This window comes from Ambystoma mexicanum, chromosome 1q, assembly GCF_040938575.1.
Source record: "Ambystoma mexicanum isolate Mex_15411 chromosome 1q, UKY_AmexF1_1, whole genome shotgun sequence".
NCBI classification, from domain to species: domain Eukaryota; kingdom Metazoa; phylum Chordata; class Amphibia; order Caudata; family Ambystomatidae; genus Ambystoma; species Ambystoma mexicanum.
In genome coordinates this window covers 435,121,408-435,140,089 of record NC_090922.1, presented here as the reverse complement: position 1 = coordinate 435,140,089, position 18,682 = coordinate 435,121,408, and the positions used below count along the sequence as shown (strand labels likewise).

The 18,682-nt window shown below is 42.7% G+C and overlaps 1 protein-coding gene across 3 annotated transcripts in view; it reads left to right on the top strand.

Annotated features, from left to right (window-relative positions):
- Nucleotides 1-17,206, top strand: part of LOC138528359 (F-box/LRR-repeat protein 8-like) — a 112,652-nt gene extending 95,446 nt beyond the window's left edge. For all 3 annotated transcript variants that reach the window (XM_069639901.1, XM_069639920.1, XM_069639910.1), the window contains 2 exons: nt 10,873-11,088; nt 15,617-17,206. In XM_069639901.1, coding sequence (XP_069496002.1) covers nt 10,937-11,088; nt 15,617-16,577 — 1,113 coding nt within the window. In that variant the 5' untranslated portion in view covers nt 10,873-10,936 and the 3' untranslated portion in view covers nt 16,578-17,206. The remainder of the gene's footprint in view (nt 1-10,872; nt 11,089-15,616) is intronic.
- The last annotated feature ends 1,476 nt before the right edge of the window (nt 17,207-18,682 follow it).

The window sequence follows — 18,682 nt, the reverse complement described above, 5'->3', positions numbered from 1 at the left end:
ATTTTGTGTTTTTTTTACTTTCATCTTGTTCAGCTAAATCAGGTAGAGCTGCATACATATTTGAAAAATGACTGACCCATGTCTCCTTTGGTCCATTGGCTGTTAGCTTTTGTTGTTTTTGATGATTTTCATTCAAGAGATTCCAGAGTTCTTTGGTATTATTCGTCCGGTATGTTCTCATTATTGTTTCTGCATCTGTTTGTAGTAATATTGCCTTTTGAGATTTTTTCCAGTTGTTGTAGGCTTGTTTTAGTTTGGCAATCTGGATGATGTTTTCAGGTTGTCTATTTTTCTTGAGCTGTCTTATCCGTTTCGCTAGCTCCTTTTTTTTTGCTGCTATTTCCTCGTTGAAGCTGTGCAGATGAGTTCTTTGTGAGCGATTTTCGACTGTTTGCTGGAACGGGAGCAGAATCCATTCATAATTCAATTTTTCCAGGACTGATTTTTTTAGAGGTTAATAGTTTCTTTGGAAGCAATGGTAGTGCTGTTTGTGGAATGCGGAGTCTTGATGATGTACCGTCCAGTTCAAGTAAAGGTTGTACTAGAGATGCCTCTTGTTGTCTGGTAAAGTATGACTGGACTGTTAGCTTGTTGTGATCGCTGTTGTCGCAAACTATGGTTTGAGCAATGTCGACCGAATCTTGCAGGGTTTGGGAGAGAAAAATATAGTCGATAATTGCTGCAGAGGAAGCTCTACTCCATGTTGGCATAAAGGGCGTAGAGTTGTTTTTCGCATGGTTTAGCAGGCTGAGATCTCGGGTGTGAATTTCTTTCATCCATCTTGACGCTTTAGCCGATAGGTGTTCAGATGGTCGTGGGGCACCGGTTTGTGTGACGAGATTGATGTTTAGATCTCCGCAGAGTATTAGTTCCAAGTTTCTGTGGGTGTCAGCTAGGTTGTCGACTGTAATGAATACAGCGTCGATGAATTCATTAGTTGTGATGGCTGCAGGATTCCAGTAAAGATTCAATATAGCGATTTTTGTTTCATTTTCTTTTTAGTCTTGATGGGTTTTTGTTGTTATTATGGTCATCTGTATCCAAGGGTTTATATTTTCGGTGGTCAGTACCCTCCAATAGGGATTTATTTTGATTAGGGTAAGGAGACCTGATGCTGGCCTTCCCTGTTTTTTTTTTATGGCAGGATTTAGGAAAACAAGGAAGCCGTCGCATGCTGGTGTATCAGTGATCCAGGTCTCTTGTAGACATATAATTTGAAAGTTCTCAAGGTCAGTTGATGGCTGAGTGTATAAGTGAAGATTCCCTCTTGTGTTCCATGAACAAAGTGACCATGTAAAATTTGTGTTGTTTAATTATTATGAATATGAATAGACTGAATTTCTTGAGGAGATGGTTTCTGTAGTTGAAAGCTCTAGATCGTATATCCTTTTAAAGGGTTGATCATGACTGTTCCATTGTTCTGCTCTTTTATCTCTGATCCTTTTTTCGTTGTTGGCGTGATGATCGTCTGTGCGAGCGGACCTATGGTTTCTCGCCGGGTGTTTCCTTGTTGTTGTGGTGGCCCAGCACTTGAACCCAAGGTTGAGCAGTTGAGCTCCTTTTGATGCAATCAGTTCTTGATCATCCTGATTCGAGATTTCAGCGACAATTTTGTCTAGGTACTTATGATCTTTAAAGCTGATTAAGTCAAAACGGGTTTTCTAACTTCCCTGCTTTGGACACCCAAATAACACCAGTCATAAATTCATGTAGTACTGGGATGAGGAGTCCCCATGTGGATGCACAGAAGAAACACGAGAACTATGGGCAACATTCCAGTTGTTTGGCTGTGAAGGAAGCCGGCCTGGGAATAAAAACGGAAGAGGGACAAAACAAAAGTGACAGCAGAAGTAGTAGCAGTAGCTGCCGCAGCAGTGGTGGTGGCAGTCACAGTGCTGGACTGAGTTGTAGAAGCTGGACCCGTAGAATGTGGAGAGAAAGAAATGGCAGGAGAAGCAGGGAAAGCCGAGTGAACAAGAACCGAGACTGGAAGAGAGTCCGGTTACATCATTACCGAGAATGGCAGAAAACCACTGTGGAAGCTCAAGAGCCAGCAGAAACCAGGGCTCCCTTCAGTGGCGCCGCCTCTGTTTTATAAAGAAAAACAGAGACACACACAGAGTGGTATCCCTGGAAACTAGGAACTTGCGGTCTGCACATGGAGGGCGCTTGCGGCAACACCTCAGACCGACATCGGACGGCAGAGGCCGGGTACCTGGAGGTAGAGCGAGTACCTGACATATAGAAAAAGGGGAGGTCTGGAGAGCAGAGACTCTTTTTGGCTGGTGTCGCTTATGCCACATGAAGCGTTAGACAGTGAATTATGTGTCGGAGCAACCAACGCGGCTCTCCCTGGGAGCTTCACAGAGAAAGACAGCAGATAGCCTGCAGACTATGACTTCCTTGTCTTAGTGATTCCGGGAAACCAAAACTGGCATTACTTGGTAATAAGGAAAACCAAGTCTGCTCCAGACAAAAGGAAGAACATTAATTAAACAATTGTTCACTAGATCAAATCTGTTACAGAACAGGAAAGGTTAATAAAAATAAAGAACTGACAGAAGAAGGCACGTCTTGCATAAAGTTAGCTGAACTTTATTTTTGGAACACGCTGTGCTTTTTTTCGTTCTAGAAAATTGTGCACGAGAGCTGAACAGGCCTGTGGGAAAGCAGCCTAAAGACTATTTATTTTCCCCTTGTAGAAGATTTTCAAACATCAATGCCAAATGGGCGAATTTTTTTTTTATTATTTATATTTTTTTTTGTGGGTTTTCGTGTGGGGAAAGAAAAAAAAAAGAAAAAAAAGGGGGTTGGGGGGGGGGGGGACCCCCCCAAAAAAACCAAAAAAGGGGTAAAAAAAAAAAAAAAAAATTCGACCATTTGGCATTCGACCAAATGGTGTCGACCAAATGTTTTCGACCAATTGACTGGTAACCGCTTCCTCCCACTTATATTCCACTATCATTCTCAGTTCTTTTTCCGAATCATAAAATTCAAGTGCTGATTTCTTTTTGTTCTCCAGTAACAGTTTGTATATAGTGCCGACAGATTGGCGCACCTCAAACACACCATGCAGCCCTGTTAGCATGGGGCCGCACTCTGGCTCTACTGGCAGACCCATGCCGATCTTTCAAGCCCTGCCTCTAAGTTCCACATAGAAGAGAAAATTACCCTTATCTATTCCCCAGTTGTCACTGAGTTCAGAGTACGATAATAACTTATTATTCACAAACAAGTCTTCCCATGTAGCTAGTCCCTCAGGCAGGATAGAGCATTACCTGAAGCCAAAGAGATTGAGGAAATGTCAATATTAGAAGAGTTCAAAACAGAACTAACAGTCTTTCTGATTCCCATGTAGGCAGATGTGTTCTGAACAGGGAGTTCCTTAACGTAATTGGAGTCCTTGTCGCCAAGAAGGGGTGACACTCCGAGTGAGGTCCCACTTGCCCTGACCCATAGGGAGGGTTTTGCTGAGCGGGCTCACCTCCCTAGCCTCAAAGGGGTGGCTCCTGTCATAAATCCGATCGACTCATCACTCTTTTCCTGCAGTGACCTCCTTCCATGTAGCCAGGAGACAGCAGCTGCAACCTGATCCTGTCCCTGCGGGTGGATGTATGAGGGAGTATCATATGGGAGGAGACAGCCAACAGGGAGATGTCATAGCTTCATTGGATGAGGTGCGATATCCCCCATTTTCCCCATGAGGAAGACCTTTTTCCAACACCCTTTAGGCCAAACTCCCATCCATAATCTGTCTTTTCTTTATATATAATTGATCTTTGTAAGTGACTTCAATCCAGCACTCCAACTAAGTCAATGCCTAGTATAGGATGCCCAATAGAAATCCTTATAACGTTCTTTCAATCTGGATGATGAACCCTTATATAACGCCCCTCTCTTTGGATCTCCCCGACCTCACTGAGCCAAGAAGTAGGTTTGTTTTGCAAATTAAAAGGTTTATTTGAAGAATTTCACAATATATATATATATATATATATATATATATCACACTTTTACGAATAGGAATAATATCTGAATAGCACACTTATGAATATGAACAATGAGCTGCAATGGGTAATATTCCAATATCAACAATCTCTTTAATCAGTTAGGAGTAGGAATAGGAAGGATAAGGTAGCAGAGAATACTTTGTATGGGTTCAAGGAAATGCAAGATAGGAAAGAATGCAACACAGAAATAAAACTTGATATGATTTCAACAAAAGACAATATAATCACTTTTTCCCCCTGTTATTACTCACCCCCCCCCTATGCAATATAAAGAGATATAAAGAGATGGAAATGAGGGCACACAGGTTTCAGGAATACAATCAGTGATGCAGTTCAATCCCAGGTCCCCCAGCAAGCTTAGAGAGAACAGGTATGATTTACACAGGTCAATATGCTTATGAATGGGATTGCAATGAATGTGAAAAATGCTAAAAATGACTTTAATTTGCTAAATGGGAATCCGCACTAGTGAGAGTTACTTTGAATTGGTTCAGGTCAACACTAGCAATGATTCATGAATGATTATCAGATTGAAAACGAATTTCAGCAGTTGAAAACAAGAAACAGCTATTTTGACAAGTGGTGAAATTGAGCTAAATCGCAATTCGCTGCAAGTTTTCCGCGTGCGGGAAACGCGATTACGGAAAAACTATAACGAATTGGAATGGGATCTTAGCTTCAAAATGACAGTTAAATTTCGGTTCTAGGACGTACGGTTCAAAAGTTAGAGGTTTTTGTGAAGGTAGATTTTTCAGAAATAAAGTCAAGATTTCAAAATGAAAGATTGTGCTTTAAAGATTAGGAATCAATATGGATTTATACTAAGGGGCAATGAAGAAGCAAGACACTCAACGGGCAGCCACCAGAACAGCGGCGCCTCCGCCCTGACCTCTGTCCGTCAAAACACTTGTCCCTCTTCAGAAGAATATCAGCGCAAAGATGATTATTGCTACAATTATCACAGACAATATAATGAGAGGAATTCAGGATGGACAAAAGATTCTATAAGGCAGTTCTGAATAGGTTGAAATGGTTAGATTGGGTTACTTTAAACTAAGAGATTGGTTATGTACAGTTCTAGACTGGATACTGACTCCTATGGCTTGGAATGGAGTGGAATGGGCCCCGTCAAAGATCTGGTCAAGGGTTTGGCTGGGATTCTCTCGCCACTGGACAGGTCTCAGGCACTCTGGTCTGCGCAGCCTCTTGGATTGGATCTGACGGGTTCTGGATACAGCTCTGCTGGACTGATCTGGATCTTGGGTTCTAGCAAGGTTCTTGGCTAGAATAGCAAAACAGCACAGCCCGGTGTCACGACCCTCGCCCAAACCCCCCTCTGGCAAACCCATTGACCAGGTGGAGTCAGGACTCAGGCCTCTAGAGCCTGGCATCCTCTTTGAAAGCCCTCATGGCGCCAGGCTCATACACCATGAACAACAATGTGCTTGGGAACTACTTTATTGTATTGTCAGCCAACATTGAGGCATCCACATAGCTTGGTTCCTAAGAACCAAGCTATTCGGTCTAGTGTTTTGGGTGTGGCAGGCCTGGAACTACTTTCCCTGGTACTACTTTCCCTGGGCTATATAAACCACACCCTGACTGCAGAACATGATTCGTGCTACTTTGCAGCTTGCAACGTGATGCTCACTGTGTCCAGCTATTCCCTCGAACCTCAGAGAAGCAGAACCGGCAAGGAGACAAAAGGAACATCATTAGCAGCAGCATCTTACCTGCAGTTTTCATCTTTAAACACTCGCAGCTACTGAGAACAGCTTCCTCGAATCTGCACGCCTCCCGGACAGAACGACCTGAAAGAGGAAGATAGAGGCAACATTAAAGAAAGCTGTAGAGACATTTACAAATTACGAACTGCTCAAAAGGCTTACCTGGCTGGTCGCCTCTCGGCAGGCACCACTCTGGACATTCCACTCGCGCTGAAGAACACCGCGACCTACAAGGAAGGAAAACACAGGTTAGCAAAGGCAAGACTTTGGAGCGCTGCGCATAGCGCTTACTTACCGCATCATAGCGCTCTTAATGCGCCATCATTTACCAGCGGGGCTCAACCAAGCCAGTTCGCCGCGCTGAAGCTCCGCATACCTAAGGGAGAAAAAAAGAGACATTTAAAACAAAGAAAGGCATGCAGGATAGCAACAAAACTAAAGAAAAGCAATAAGACCTACCTGAACAATATCAGTGAAGTAACTGGACCGCACTCGCCCATGAAAGACAACGCGCCCCTGCAAAGAGGGCAGGACGGAGAGCATGCCTAATTCTACCACAAGGTGAGGAGAGGGCACAAGAGGGACTGAAAGCATACGGGGGTGGAGGGAGGATAGTTACCCCAGTCGGTCAGTCTTGAACACAGTCCTCCTGTATTTTCAGGCAGAACCTTCTTCGCAGACCACATCAGGGCAAAGCTGAGAAGCATACCAGCGAGTAACTCAGCTGGGTGGCGTCCCTGTGGATACCAGGTGAGCGTAACACCCGGCTGTTGAATGGTTTGGTTAGGCCCCGTGGAAGTTTAGGGGTTAGAATCAGGTTGCAAAAAGATTCTGAAGGCCTGCTGAAAAGGGTTCAGCTTTTGGGATTGGCCCTTTCTGCTTCAAAGTTCTGGAGTCTGGATTGTAAGTTCTGGTCCATGTCTGGAGCTTGGATCTTCCTGCAGGCTGCTTCGCCAAGAAATCAGTTGAGAAGTGGAAAGAGTGTGTTCCCTGTCCTCGGCAGTCCCTATTTATGTATTTCCGAAGTGGGTGGGGAGGCTGATTCTCTATGCCCAACCCTCTAAGAATCTGAAAGGTCAGGGAATTTCCTGTCCCCTGATTTGAGAAAGGAGCAGTGCATCATCCTGTGTCATGTTTATGGCTTAGGGAGAAACCCTCCCATTTGTGTCTGTACAGCATATCTTATTTTTCATAAAAAACATTTACAATATGCACAACTTGTTAATATTACATATACACATCACAGATTAATTAAGGCACGTCTCTGTTCAAGTCCCATGTTCCTATGAGCTTTGGTTCGTAAATGACAACTTTTTTGCGCTTTTGGTGGGTTTCTCAATATTAGTTCTGCACTAATTTTTATACATGCATGCATATCCCATTTGGGCATATTTCTGTAATTTTTCACGTTCCTAGCATAAACACAGTAGCTACAATATGAATAAATTCCGGGGTTTAGTCTCAGAACATCGCACGGATTCCAGCTTAGTCTTAAACTGTGAGCAAATTTTTCATTTTAACAATCTCAAAGTTTCACATTTTTGTCAGTTCAGTGCAATTTGTTATAAGCATTTTTCTAAAACATATATTTAATCCAATGTTAAATCCACATTTCAGTTTGGTCCGTCCCCAAAGCTGGGCTGACTCAGAGGTCACATGTCCTTCTTCCTGCCAGCAGTTTGTTGTCAGTCACACCCGAATTAGCATTTCTATTCAGCCCAATGATTCCTTTGTCTGCACTGAGAGCAGAAGGCCAGGGTGCCCCTCCTAGTTCCCTTTCACAACAGCCTGTCACTCTCTTAGCCAAGGGCAGGGGGAAGTTTCCTTTGTTCAGGGAGAGGTGTGGAATTTGTTTGAAGCACAGTGTGGGAAACTTTAACTCCTAAACCCAATGTCTAAAAATTGTCTTGCCTTAAAATATCTCACATTTTTCACAAATACATCAAACAATTTCTTACTTCAAGCCTTTTGAGAATATAGTTTTGAATTGTATCCACCTCTTAGGATTCTGATAGCAAGTCTTTCTTTGGCATAGTTTGAGCTCAATGTACAACTTTACACATGATGGTTTTAAATAGCCGGCTTCTGATAGAGGTGAGTAACGGTATTACACCCATTTTTGACAGATTTCTTCCAGCAAGCAAAACTCAAAAGTGGACTTTGTTCAGATAACACATCTGTGGACCTTATATTTATGTAGATTCTTGAAGGAGAATGATGTTGACCATCCAACAAGGAGGTTGGATCTTTTTGGGTGGTCTGTGAGCCATGATTTTTGCAAATTTGACAACAAATAAAAACAGATTTTTGAAAACAGCTTTGTTTCTTTTGCAATGATTTCGATCTGTGGGCAGCCAAATGATGGGTTTTGGCAGTGATCTCCTGTGTTACCACTGACATAGGCAAAAGTGGATGGCGGCCTATTTTTTAGCTTTTTCACTGCGCACTTTCTGGTGATTGCTAGCGAGCAGCATGCTTTCCAGTGGCCATTTCTGATGTTTCTGCTGCCAGCAATGCACAGTAATGTTGCAGGGCTTGGATTAGTGGGTTGATACATCCCACATCTTCCAAATGGAAACATTGAGAAAGATTCCAAGTGCTGTGCATCTGGAATCATCAATGGACTACAATTCCCACAAACCCCTAATTAATGAGATGAGGAGGATGAAGGGACTGTTGCAGAGCAACGGGAGCGTCAAGCTCAGTGAGCATGCTAGTTGTTTGGTGAGGACACCTGTGTGTAGGACCTTTAAAAATGGTAACCAAACTGTGGGAGGGAGCTTGGAAGAAGACGTGAGATCTCCATTGACGGCAAGCGAAGGCTGGTGTCACGAGCTGTTGTGGCAGAGTAGAAAAGGAAAGTAACGTGGTGAGAGCAGAGTGTGATGTGGAAACGCCAGGAGCCGCAAGAGGATTCCTGGGCAACCGGCAACTCTGTGAAGGAGGGTTGTCTTTATCGGGAACTGAATTGAAGCAGGTGTGAAGCAGCTGAGCCTAGGAGGTGTCGGAGCTGCCCAGAGTGGGAGGGAAGCGGCATCGGTAAGACGCACAAGTGAGAGTCACACCGAAGACGCTACATAGAGCCGGTGATTCAGCCCGAACAGAGTGGGGACACTGGGGCGTTTCGGCGATCATGGCAAAAACAATTTGAAAATTATGAAATTGCAGTAATTGAAATAAAGAGAAGATTGATTGTGAATCAAAAGGGCAGAGAGCCAACCTGACCCCCAGTAAGAAATGAATGCTGGAAATGCAAAAGGGGAAAAGCTTAAAAGAACAGTGAAATAAGTAGATATACCAAGTTGAGAACAGTATATACTGCTTAGAGATGAAGAGGAACTGTAACATATGAGAAGTCCTAGTAAGGGTATATCAGGCAAGAGAAGTCCTGGTAAGCATATACCAGGCAGTTGAAAGAAGGAGACGAAGTCCTGGCAAGAGTATACCAGGCAGTTGAAAGAAGAGAAGAGAGAAGTCCTGGCAAGAGAGAACACCAGGCAGTTGTGAGTGCAAAAGAAGTCCTGGCAGGTGAGGAGTACACCAGGCAGTTGGAGGTGCATAAAGAGTCCTGGCAGGGGAGTATACCAAGCAAATTGCAAACCTGCAAGGAGTGGCAAAGACATTGTTTGCTAAACAAAGAGGTAACTTGTGTTAAAGAAGGAGCTTTTTGCTAAAGAAGAACTTACAAGGCTAAACAGTTTTGACCTAACAGGATTGTTGTGGGCCAGGAAAGACCCACAGAACTGTTGGATGAAAATACATTTGTGATACCACTAAAGAATCCAGAGGAAGGGAATCCCCTCTGAAACAAAGGTCTTTTCCATATTGGAGAACATTACATTGTAGCTATTTTGTTTTTATTTAAGACAACTTTTTGCAAATATCAGGTTAAAGACAGTCCCCATATAACATTATCATTTTGTTTATAGTGTGAGAGTCAGGATAAAACATTTGGACACAAGGATGGCTTTTGATTTCTAACATCCTGACAAAGACAGATCCTTCGTTTTTGCTTTTAGGTAGGGAAACTCCTCTTAGAGAAGGGCCAGAGGGGCCTTTTCCCAGCCAGTTTACGTTAATAAAAGTCCTTAACCAAAACCATGACCACTTTGTGTCCGGCTTTCATTTCTGACCCATCACATTCCGCTGTGGTAAGAAGGGACGAATAGTCCAGATTCGTCACAGTGCTCGGTGGGCGGTAAATGAGGAGGGATAGTAAGAGGGGTGGAGACGAGAAGTTGGACAGAGATGTGGTCAAAGAAGGATGGTGTGAAATCAAAGAGGGGTAGAGTTGTTGATGGTGTGTCCCACCACCTTTTTTGTTGAGTTGAAGGGAGAGAAATTGGCAAAGTTGCTGTTGATGAAAGGATCCCTTCCTTGCATATATGCATATAGCAAATTTTGGAGACCGTCACACCAAACAAAGCATCAATAGGATTCAAAAAAGGCATCTCTGATACCATTGATCATTTTGAGGGAGGCGGAACAAAGATTGTGCACTGTGTGAGGGGTTTTGGGTACACTACACGTCACATTAGGGATAGTGTTACAGTCACGCCCATGTCGACGTCTGCTTTCGATCCTCGAAAGAAAGATATAATAATAATTTAGCATTTATATAGCGTTACGAACCCTCAAGCATCTGAGCGTTGCTTATTATTACCCACATTGTGTGGTGCTCACAATACTCTGCGATTACTACTAGATGCTGCACTAAATGCACAGCATGTGAATTTAAGCAGATACAATCAGAAATGCTATTACGGTGAGTAATGCAGGTCTTGTTTGACTGCTTTTTCATTTGTAAATTGTGTATATTGGAATTTACGTACTGCGTCTATCAATCACCAAATCCATTGGAGCAAATGTGGATGAGAAAATATATAGTGTTTCTAGTATATTACTGCAAGAATAATTATCTTGCTACTGATGTGACTATGGTCTGGAAGAAATGATCTAGAACATGTCCCCAGATGCACTTCAAGACTGGGCTGTGCTTCATGTGCCAGAAACATCCGAACAATGGGAATTCTACCATCAACATGTGTAAATGTGGATGCAAAGGTTGCTTTGATCATGAATGTAGCTATTTATTAAATATTTTATCTTTCTGGGATATTTATATTTCTGAACAGGGTAAGACGTCTTCGAGAGAAGTCTTTCAGTACGTTGTTTACCGTGAAGCCTGCATGACACTCCATGGCAGTTCTGTGGAGTTGCGTCCCTCAGGAAATTCTTTGCCAGATCTTTAGTCCTTTGTCACTGAGGGACAGACATGCAGCCTCTCGGGTGTGCTTGCAGTGGGCAGCAGCAGTATTCACTTCCTCTGTTTGGCACTTTACAGAGATCAGGTAAGCCTGCATATTTTAAGATTAGGTTTGGTGGATTGGGTGGGGATTAGTCAGTGTTCGCATGTATCCTTTCATTGTAACGCAACATCCAACTGCTTGGAGGAGAACTGCTGCTATTTGCCCTTGTCCAATACACATTTGGCTCATCCATCCAAAATGGGTGGACAGTACGACCTAAGTTGACCAAAATACCTTGTGCACCAAGGAGCTACATCGTTGGTGAACATTGTGCCTTTCAAAAAAACGAATAACATATGCGAAGGGCACAATCAATTCTTGAGGAGCCTTTGTTACTAAAATCCTAAAGTGCAGCAGCATGTACTTTTATAGAGCTGGTAAGCTATCTGCAAGATTATGGTGGGATTTGTAGCATAGTTTACCACACCTTAATAGCAATTGGATAGTTGCTTTCCAAGATGTTTTTTTTAATGTTTATAAATACATTTCATTAATGTTCTAGGTTTTATTAAAAAGCTTCATGCTCTCTTATGCGGTGCTCCAGATAAGATTTTGAAGTGGGAGTATTTTACTCCCTATTTTTAAAGTTGGGCGTAAAATGACTTTTTAGGGAGTAAAAAAGTCCAATTCCCAATGGGAGTATTTAATAATGTCAAGGATGGCACTCTGTTAAGAGTGGCACAGGGCACCCAGGTAGGGTTTGGGTGGTTGTGCCGAAGTAAGGTGGACAGATAAGTACACACACAGCTGAAAGTAAAAGAGAACAAAGAGTAGGCAAGTGTAGCAAGGAAATAAGGTACAACAGAATGGATTCCCTCTTGGGGTGTATGCAGATATGGGAAAGAGTGTTCCACGGACCTTAGGAAAAACTCCAGCTTTCTGCACAGTTTGCTATAACAGAGGCCCACGCTGTTTGCTCCTGGCTGGGAACAACAGCTGTGGGTGTCTGTAACACAGAAACGAGACAAGGGAAGGGGCAGAGGTTGCCTGCCGGAAACCAACAGACAAGCTCTGTACAAAGGGGTCTACAAACAATACAAGAGAAGACAATAACAGACAAATGCAGGAAAAAAGGAAGTCGATGAGCAAACCAGCAGAAGGAAATGAAGGGAAAGCAGTATAACTGAATTGGACAGGGATAAAGAACAGAGGGTTCAAAACAAGGAAGAAAGCAAGGGAGCAGCAGTCAGGAAAACAGGGGGACTGCAATAACTGAAAGTAATAAATGCAGGTAAACTGTTGTGGATTGCAGAGGACTGTAGGGTACAAGGTAGAGAGCTCAGAGGAGCAATTCAGCAAAGAGCAAGCCCAAAGGAGCAGGGCTGAAAGGAAGGGAGCCCAGAGGGAAAGGGCTTAGGGCAGCGGAGTGAAGCAGGCTGCACGGCAAGGAGCCCAGAAGGGCCGGGCAGCAAGGAGTGAGCCCAGAGGGGCAGGGCCGATGACTGTAGAAGGCTGCAGAGGACTGAAGTAGGCTGCAAGGCTGGAAGCCCAGCGGACGAAGGCTATAGGTAGAAGGCAGCGGAGCGTGATCGGCTGCAAGGCAGGAGCCTGGAAGACTAGGGCGGAAGGTATCAGTGGAGCGTGATCGGCTGCAAGGCAGGAGCCTGGAAGACTAGGGCGGAAGGTAGCAGTGGAGCGTGATCGGCTGCAAAGCAGGAGCCCGGAAGGGCAAAGGCAGAGGGTAGAAAGCAGCAGAGCGTGATCGGCTGCAATGCAGAGAGCCCGGCAGGGCACTGGAATCAAAAGCAGGAGTAAGGAGGTACAGCATACAAAGATTCGTAGCTCGAAGCAAAAAGGTGCTGGAAGGACTCTTAATGCAAGAGACTGAGCCCCTGCAGGCAGCAGCTTTTATACCGCCCTGCGCAGCACAGAGGCAGGCTAATTGGCCGCACCTGGATCAGCACACCTGAATACAATCTGCCTCCTCCCTCTCTGTTCCTGAGCTGGTGAAAGCAGCGCTGATCTCTAGGGCTTCTGGGGATTGTAGTTCTGATGATGACGAATAGGAATGGCCAGGAATAGATAGTTATCGCCAAGTGCATTGTGGTAGGTGTAGTTAGTTGGGTAAAATAAAAAAGCACCAAAGTCTCACAAATGGGGAATAAGTTCCAAAAAGTGAACAACGGTTGATCCAAGAGTTCTCTGCAGAAAAATGAATAATAATTATTCCATATTGATCGCCAATGAATGCGCCCATGGCGCAGGCATGACAAATAAGCAATATGTTTTCACTGCAAAACGGAAATGTTTTCACAATAATAATTACTTTGCACCTAGTTATTCATACATATTAAAAGATACAAGTTTACTTCTTCCAATCAGGTAGTTATGATGGTAGTTTCCTCCTGTGGCACTATGCGCAATACTCTTCCAAACATATCCATGTAGCTGTGTGAGTGAAAGCTGGGGCACAAGGTCCTACGTGTCTATTTCCTATTATTTTTTGGGAGTAATTGTACTCCCTATTTTTAGGGAGTATTTGCCTATTTTTAGGGAGTAAAAGTGGCCAATACACCCCTTATTTGTAGGGCTGCTCTTAAGATTGAACGAAATGTTTCAGTACCTTGGTCCCTTTTATCAATTGCTATAAATAGAAAAAACAACTTAACACATTGGGCCTCATTACAAGTGTGGCAGTCCGGAAACAAGGGTGCCTGTAAGCTTACCGACACCTTGTTTTGAGAACTCCACACTACGAGTCTGCCGGCTGGGGCCGCTGCGCCCGACAGGTCTGACCCTGCCGGGCACAGCAGCCCCAGTAGGCAGACTTGTCACAGAAACACTGGCAGCAACGGTGCCGGTGCTTCCGAGTCCTCATTCCCATGGAGTCCTATGGTACTCCATGGGAATGGGGAATACATTTTGCAGCGCCTGACTTCCCAGTTCACCGGGACTTGTAATGTGCCGGAAACGGTGTTACGAGGTTAGCGGCAACCCGCTGGTGCTATATAATGTTAAATGACTTCTAAATCTATAATAATAATCAATAATAATTAATCAATAATAATAATCAATAATAAAATCTAATTCAATAATACAAACAGCAATTCTTACAAAACTGCAACATATGGAGCACAAACAAAAACAACTCTCAGCCTCCCTATAATGTTGGTCAAGGTTCGATGTGACACAGGGCTGTATGTCAAAGCACAGTTTAGTAAGTTTCTTCCCATTTCCTCCACTTCATTTTAGGTGCTAATAGATTGGCTCTCTTCAATATGATGACTTATAGACTACCACAAAGAGAAGTATTTTGGATATATTACTTCATATACAATTGTACATGGGTGGGTGACTATCGTCGAAGGGGAACGTTTGCCACTGAGGGGTTCAAAGGCACATCTGCTAGACAACAAAAGCGAAGCTCGAGTTGTCTATGATGTCACTCTGAACCCTCAGGTGGACATTTTCCCCCTTGGTTGATAGTCACCCATGTACAATTGTATGTTGTATATGGGTTTCTATCAGCATATTTGACGTTTTCAAAGAAAGATGGGGTCTTTTCTTGGCAGGATCTTTCTGTGTGGCCTGTGTGCTGTAGGCAGGTTGGAGGTGGGCTCTGACTGCTGCGAGGTGTCAGAGTGGTGTGTGAAGGGACCTGCCGAGCATTTCTACCGGAATGTGTGTTTGACTTCAAGGAAGTGACAGATCAGTTTCTTATTTCACTGTGGTGTTGTCATAGTATGGAGTTGCGAGTTTGTGAATGCTGCATAATCGCTGAAAGGATCCAATGGAACCCATACACAAACAATGTTTCTTTCTCCTGGGCCGTGAATGAACAATTACATTGGCCCTGCTTTTTGGGAATCAAATAGTCCTGAGCCTTTCATGAGAGGTTTTTACATTGAAGTCATGCTTCTCACAGGGGTTTCCTGTTGTTCTTTGGTTTGTGTTCAATACTGAAAACTGAGCTTTTTACCATGATCTAATGATTGGCCAGCAGTATTGTTGTCCTTCTGATCTTGGAATTGCTGTTTGTCTTAGCATTTTTTTAGTGGTATGTTCATTTAAGAGTACTTAATGTAGTTGTAATGTACTTAACGTTGTTTTTTCTATTTCTAGCATTTGATAAAGGGACCATGGTCCCGAAACACACTGTACAAGCTTAAGAGACTTTCAGGCTTTTTGAGAAAACATTCAACATTGATGAGATTTATTTAGAATGTGTAACATTTTGAACGTTCCTTTCCGATTTCATTTTCAGTTAACTGTCTTCGTGTAAATTGTGAGTGCTAGTGATTTGGCAAGAGAAATATTTGTTGCCAGTCAATGGCCTATGCTATGGCAGGATTAAGGAGTGACTGGTATGAAGAAAAAACAACATTAAACTGACTATTCGACCACTCAATGTTATTCATATTTCACCAATACTCTAGCTAAAGAGCAGATGGCAACTAACGTACCCTTTTCTTTTAATCTATAAGGAATTTGGAACATAACAATTATGTTAATGGCCCCCAAAACACCAGTAACATTAGAAAGCTATCAGGGTCCTCCTTCATTTGACAATAGAAATATTTAAAAGTATAGTTTTACTGCACTAATTTACTCTTTTCTTTCTTTCTTTCAGCTGTGACTCTGATGAAGACGATGTCTTGTTGTATCAATTTTTGGGTCATGTCAAGCATCTGAAGATTTTGTTTGATCAGTCCAAGGAGAGCAATCGAAGAAACATGTCTCGGGTCTTAGACACTTTAGCGAATGAAAGCCAGATGTTGGAGAGCTTTAGTATCATATGCCAGGGAGAAAACCCCTTGTTCTACTCTGGCCAAGATATCATGGTGAGCATAAAAAAAGTGTGCCGGCGGGACAATCAAATTGACCTTCACCACATTGATTTACGGAAAATGCCAATCACTCTGGATGATGCACTTGTTATGCTGATCGCCACCGGCAGCCCAAACCTTCGTAGCTTGTTCATCAACAACCGCACGCTAGTTTGTAACGTGAGGCCAGAAACCATCAAAGAGGTGCTTTCCATTTGCCCTAAATTGTCTTCATTGGGGCTTTTCTATGCCAGCTTGTCAGAGGATGTATTCACAGAACTACTGAAGCCAGACAGAGCTCGCCTCGCCCATTTAGACATTTTCTGTGAGCGCTGGGATAAGTACATTCCAGTCATTTCAGATGCCTGTTGGAGTTCTTTATCCCTTCATCATCCCTTATTGATAGTGGACCTGGAGTTGGCCTCTACAAGACCTGCTTGGAAAAATCCCAATATTCTCAAACAAAATATCCCTGTTGCCACTTTAGAATTAAATTCGCTAAATTGCATGGCGGCCCAGGTGAGGTTTGCTGCAAATAGTTATAATCAGACTTTAAAGAAGCTGGTTTTGTATACCATTCCAACAACTGAGCTTAACTCCTCTTTGATTGAGCTTGCCACAAGATGTGCAGGCCTGGAAGAAGTCCATTGTCACTGTATGGTGACACACGATGTGCTGGAAGCTTTCCTGATGAACTGTCCTAAACTGAAAAGATACACTTTGAAGGTTCCGATAGAAACACTGCCACCAACAATCGTTCAGTGATCAAAGCAGCATGTGTTTTAAATCTATTAAAAGAATCGATGTTTCACATCTTTCTGGGTTTGTGAGGCTGGGTAACTTGTATACAGCACCTGGAAAGCTCGAACCTGCCTCAATTTTATGTATGTTCCCAACAAAGTTAAACTTGTTGAGTGAGACATTGCAACGGCATTTAATAACTGACATTCTCTATTGTAACCAAAGAGTTGCAGGACCATGCCCACTAAATGCACGTGGTTTCTAAATATATAAATGTTATTAATAAAATAGTTCCACATTCTTTATCCCAAATATGGAATATATTGCAACCTGGAGCTTACATTATTTTCAAAACATTTGTCAAACTGCATTTTCATTGCAGATTTTCCCTTGGATACCAATTATGATCATTTTATTCTGCATAGTTATTGCATTAGTGAATAGTTTGAAGGAACCAGCAAGGGTGTTATTCAAATTGTGCATACAGGTATATGTACCCGCATTCCAGGTCTTGCAATTTTATGGGTGAAAATTGAAAACATGTAAAAGTGCTCCAGAAAAATCCAAGATATGACCAGAGGCTCTGGGGTTGAGGGCTAGAATTTGCACATTTCTTTGCACAAAAGAGAAATAAATATACTTTTATGACATTATTTATTGGTAATACTGGTTATCGTTGTACAGCACCAATCAGTTTTGAAGTCTACCATAATGTTGTCCTACTGATGGAAATGTTTTTCTGTCCTCAATTTGAAGGTCAACTGAAGATATGGAAAAGGCATATCTTTAATATTATGCTTTATCTGGAATTATGAAGCTTTCAGAATTGTGTCCACAGGGTGACTGTGCCAGTACAATGGCTGTACTTTTCAGCTCCATGGAAAGTAAACAATATTTCTGTTACTGAAAGATGCCAAGCCTCGTCAATGTGATGAGGCGAATAGCATATAAGGTCCTGATTCTCAAAGAAATATGATAAAAGATTCAAGAGGCAACCGGTGCAATTGCTCATGCCTCTTAAGTAAGTCAAATATGTGCCTGAATAGCAATTTACATAACTTTTCCCAGTGCAATCGTGGGAAAAGGGTCCTTTCAATTCTTTATGCAGTCGGAATGTAGCATGCGAAACATTTACTTTTCTCACATGCTTGTCTACTTTTTAAACTGTTGGGGAAGTGAAACACTATTAAGGGAAAACGTGAAACTCATATGCCAGGCTAGGTGCAAGTTCTGACCTGGCGGGGAAATGAGCAAGTGATTTACTCATTTCTGTGAATCACCATGCCATTTGTGGACTGGACAGAAAATTGAGTGGGGCCTACGTTTGTATTGCCTGTTTTGGCTACTCCTTTGGCCATGGCCAGTCACTTTGGTACGCCTTTTCAGATAATTGGACGCGCTTTTATATACCTTGTGAATTGTGCAGATTTCGCAGGTATCCAATTTTCTCATTTTTCGACCTACAACAGCATGTTTCTGCGAAAAATGACCTTTGTGAGAATACATCTTTATGGGCATACACACAGGAGCTAGAAATGTGTGCTGACGTGAGATGCTGGAACACCCTGAGGTGCTAGAGAATGAGATTGTGTTGGTTGAAATGACATTCTGTGCCACATTAAAAATGTTTCAAACCGAGGCAAGCCGCACTGACGTTCTTATAGACCTTGAGGAGCTAGGAAAATGGAATCATGCCGAGTTATCTGGGGTTCTTCGTTTTGACTGTAGCTGATTCCCGACACCCTAAACCTGAAGGAATTCATTGTAGGGGGTAAATGCAGATGTGACTTCACAATAAACGCACATCAACCTTGAACATTTCTTCAACGAGAAGAACATGTCATAGCAGAAGTTGTTTGCTTAATGCAAGTAGAATTATACTTTTGTGGGGGCGTTTTTGTCTCTGCTTTATTCAAATCTTTCACAGTAGATCAGTAAAAAGGACAATAAAAAAGTTAATAAAAAAAATGCCTAATTGAATATTAAATAAAAGTGAAATAGAAAGAAGTCAAGTCAAGCGTAAACCATTGTGTCAGTGCTACAGTCATCCAATGAGATTATTAGTCTCCCAGAGGTTTCTGCCACAGCTAAATATTAAAGATTTCTTGTCCCATATTCGCACGTTGACA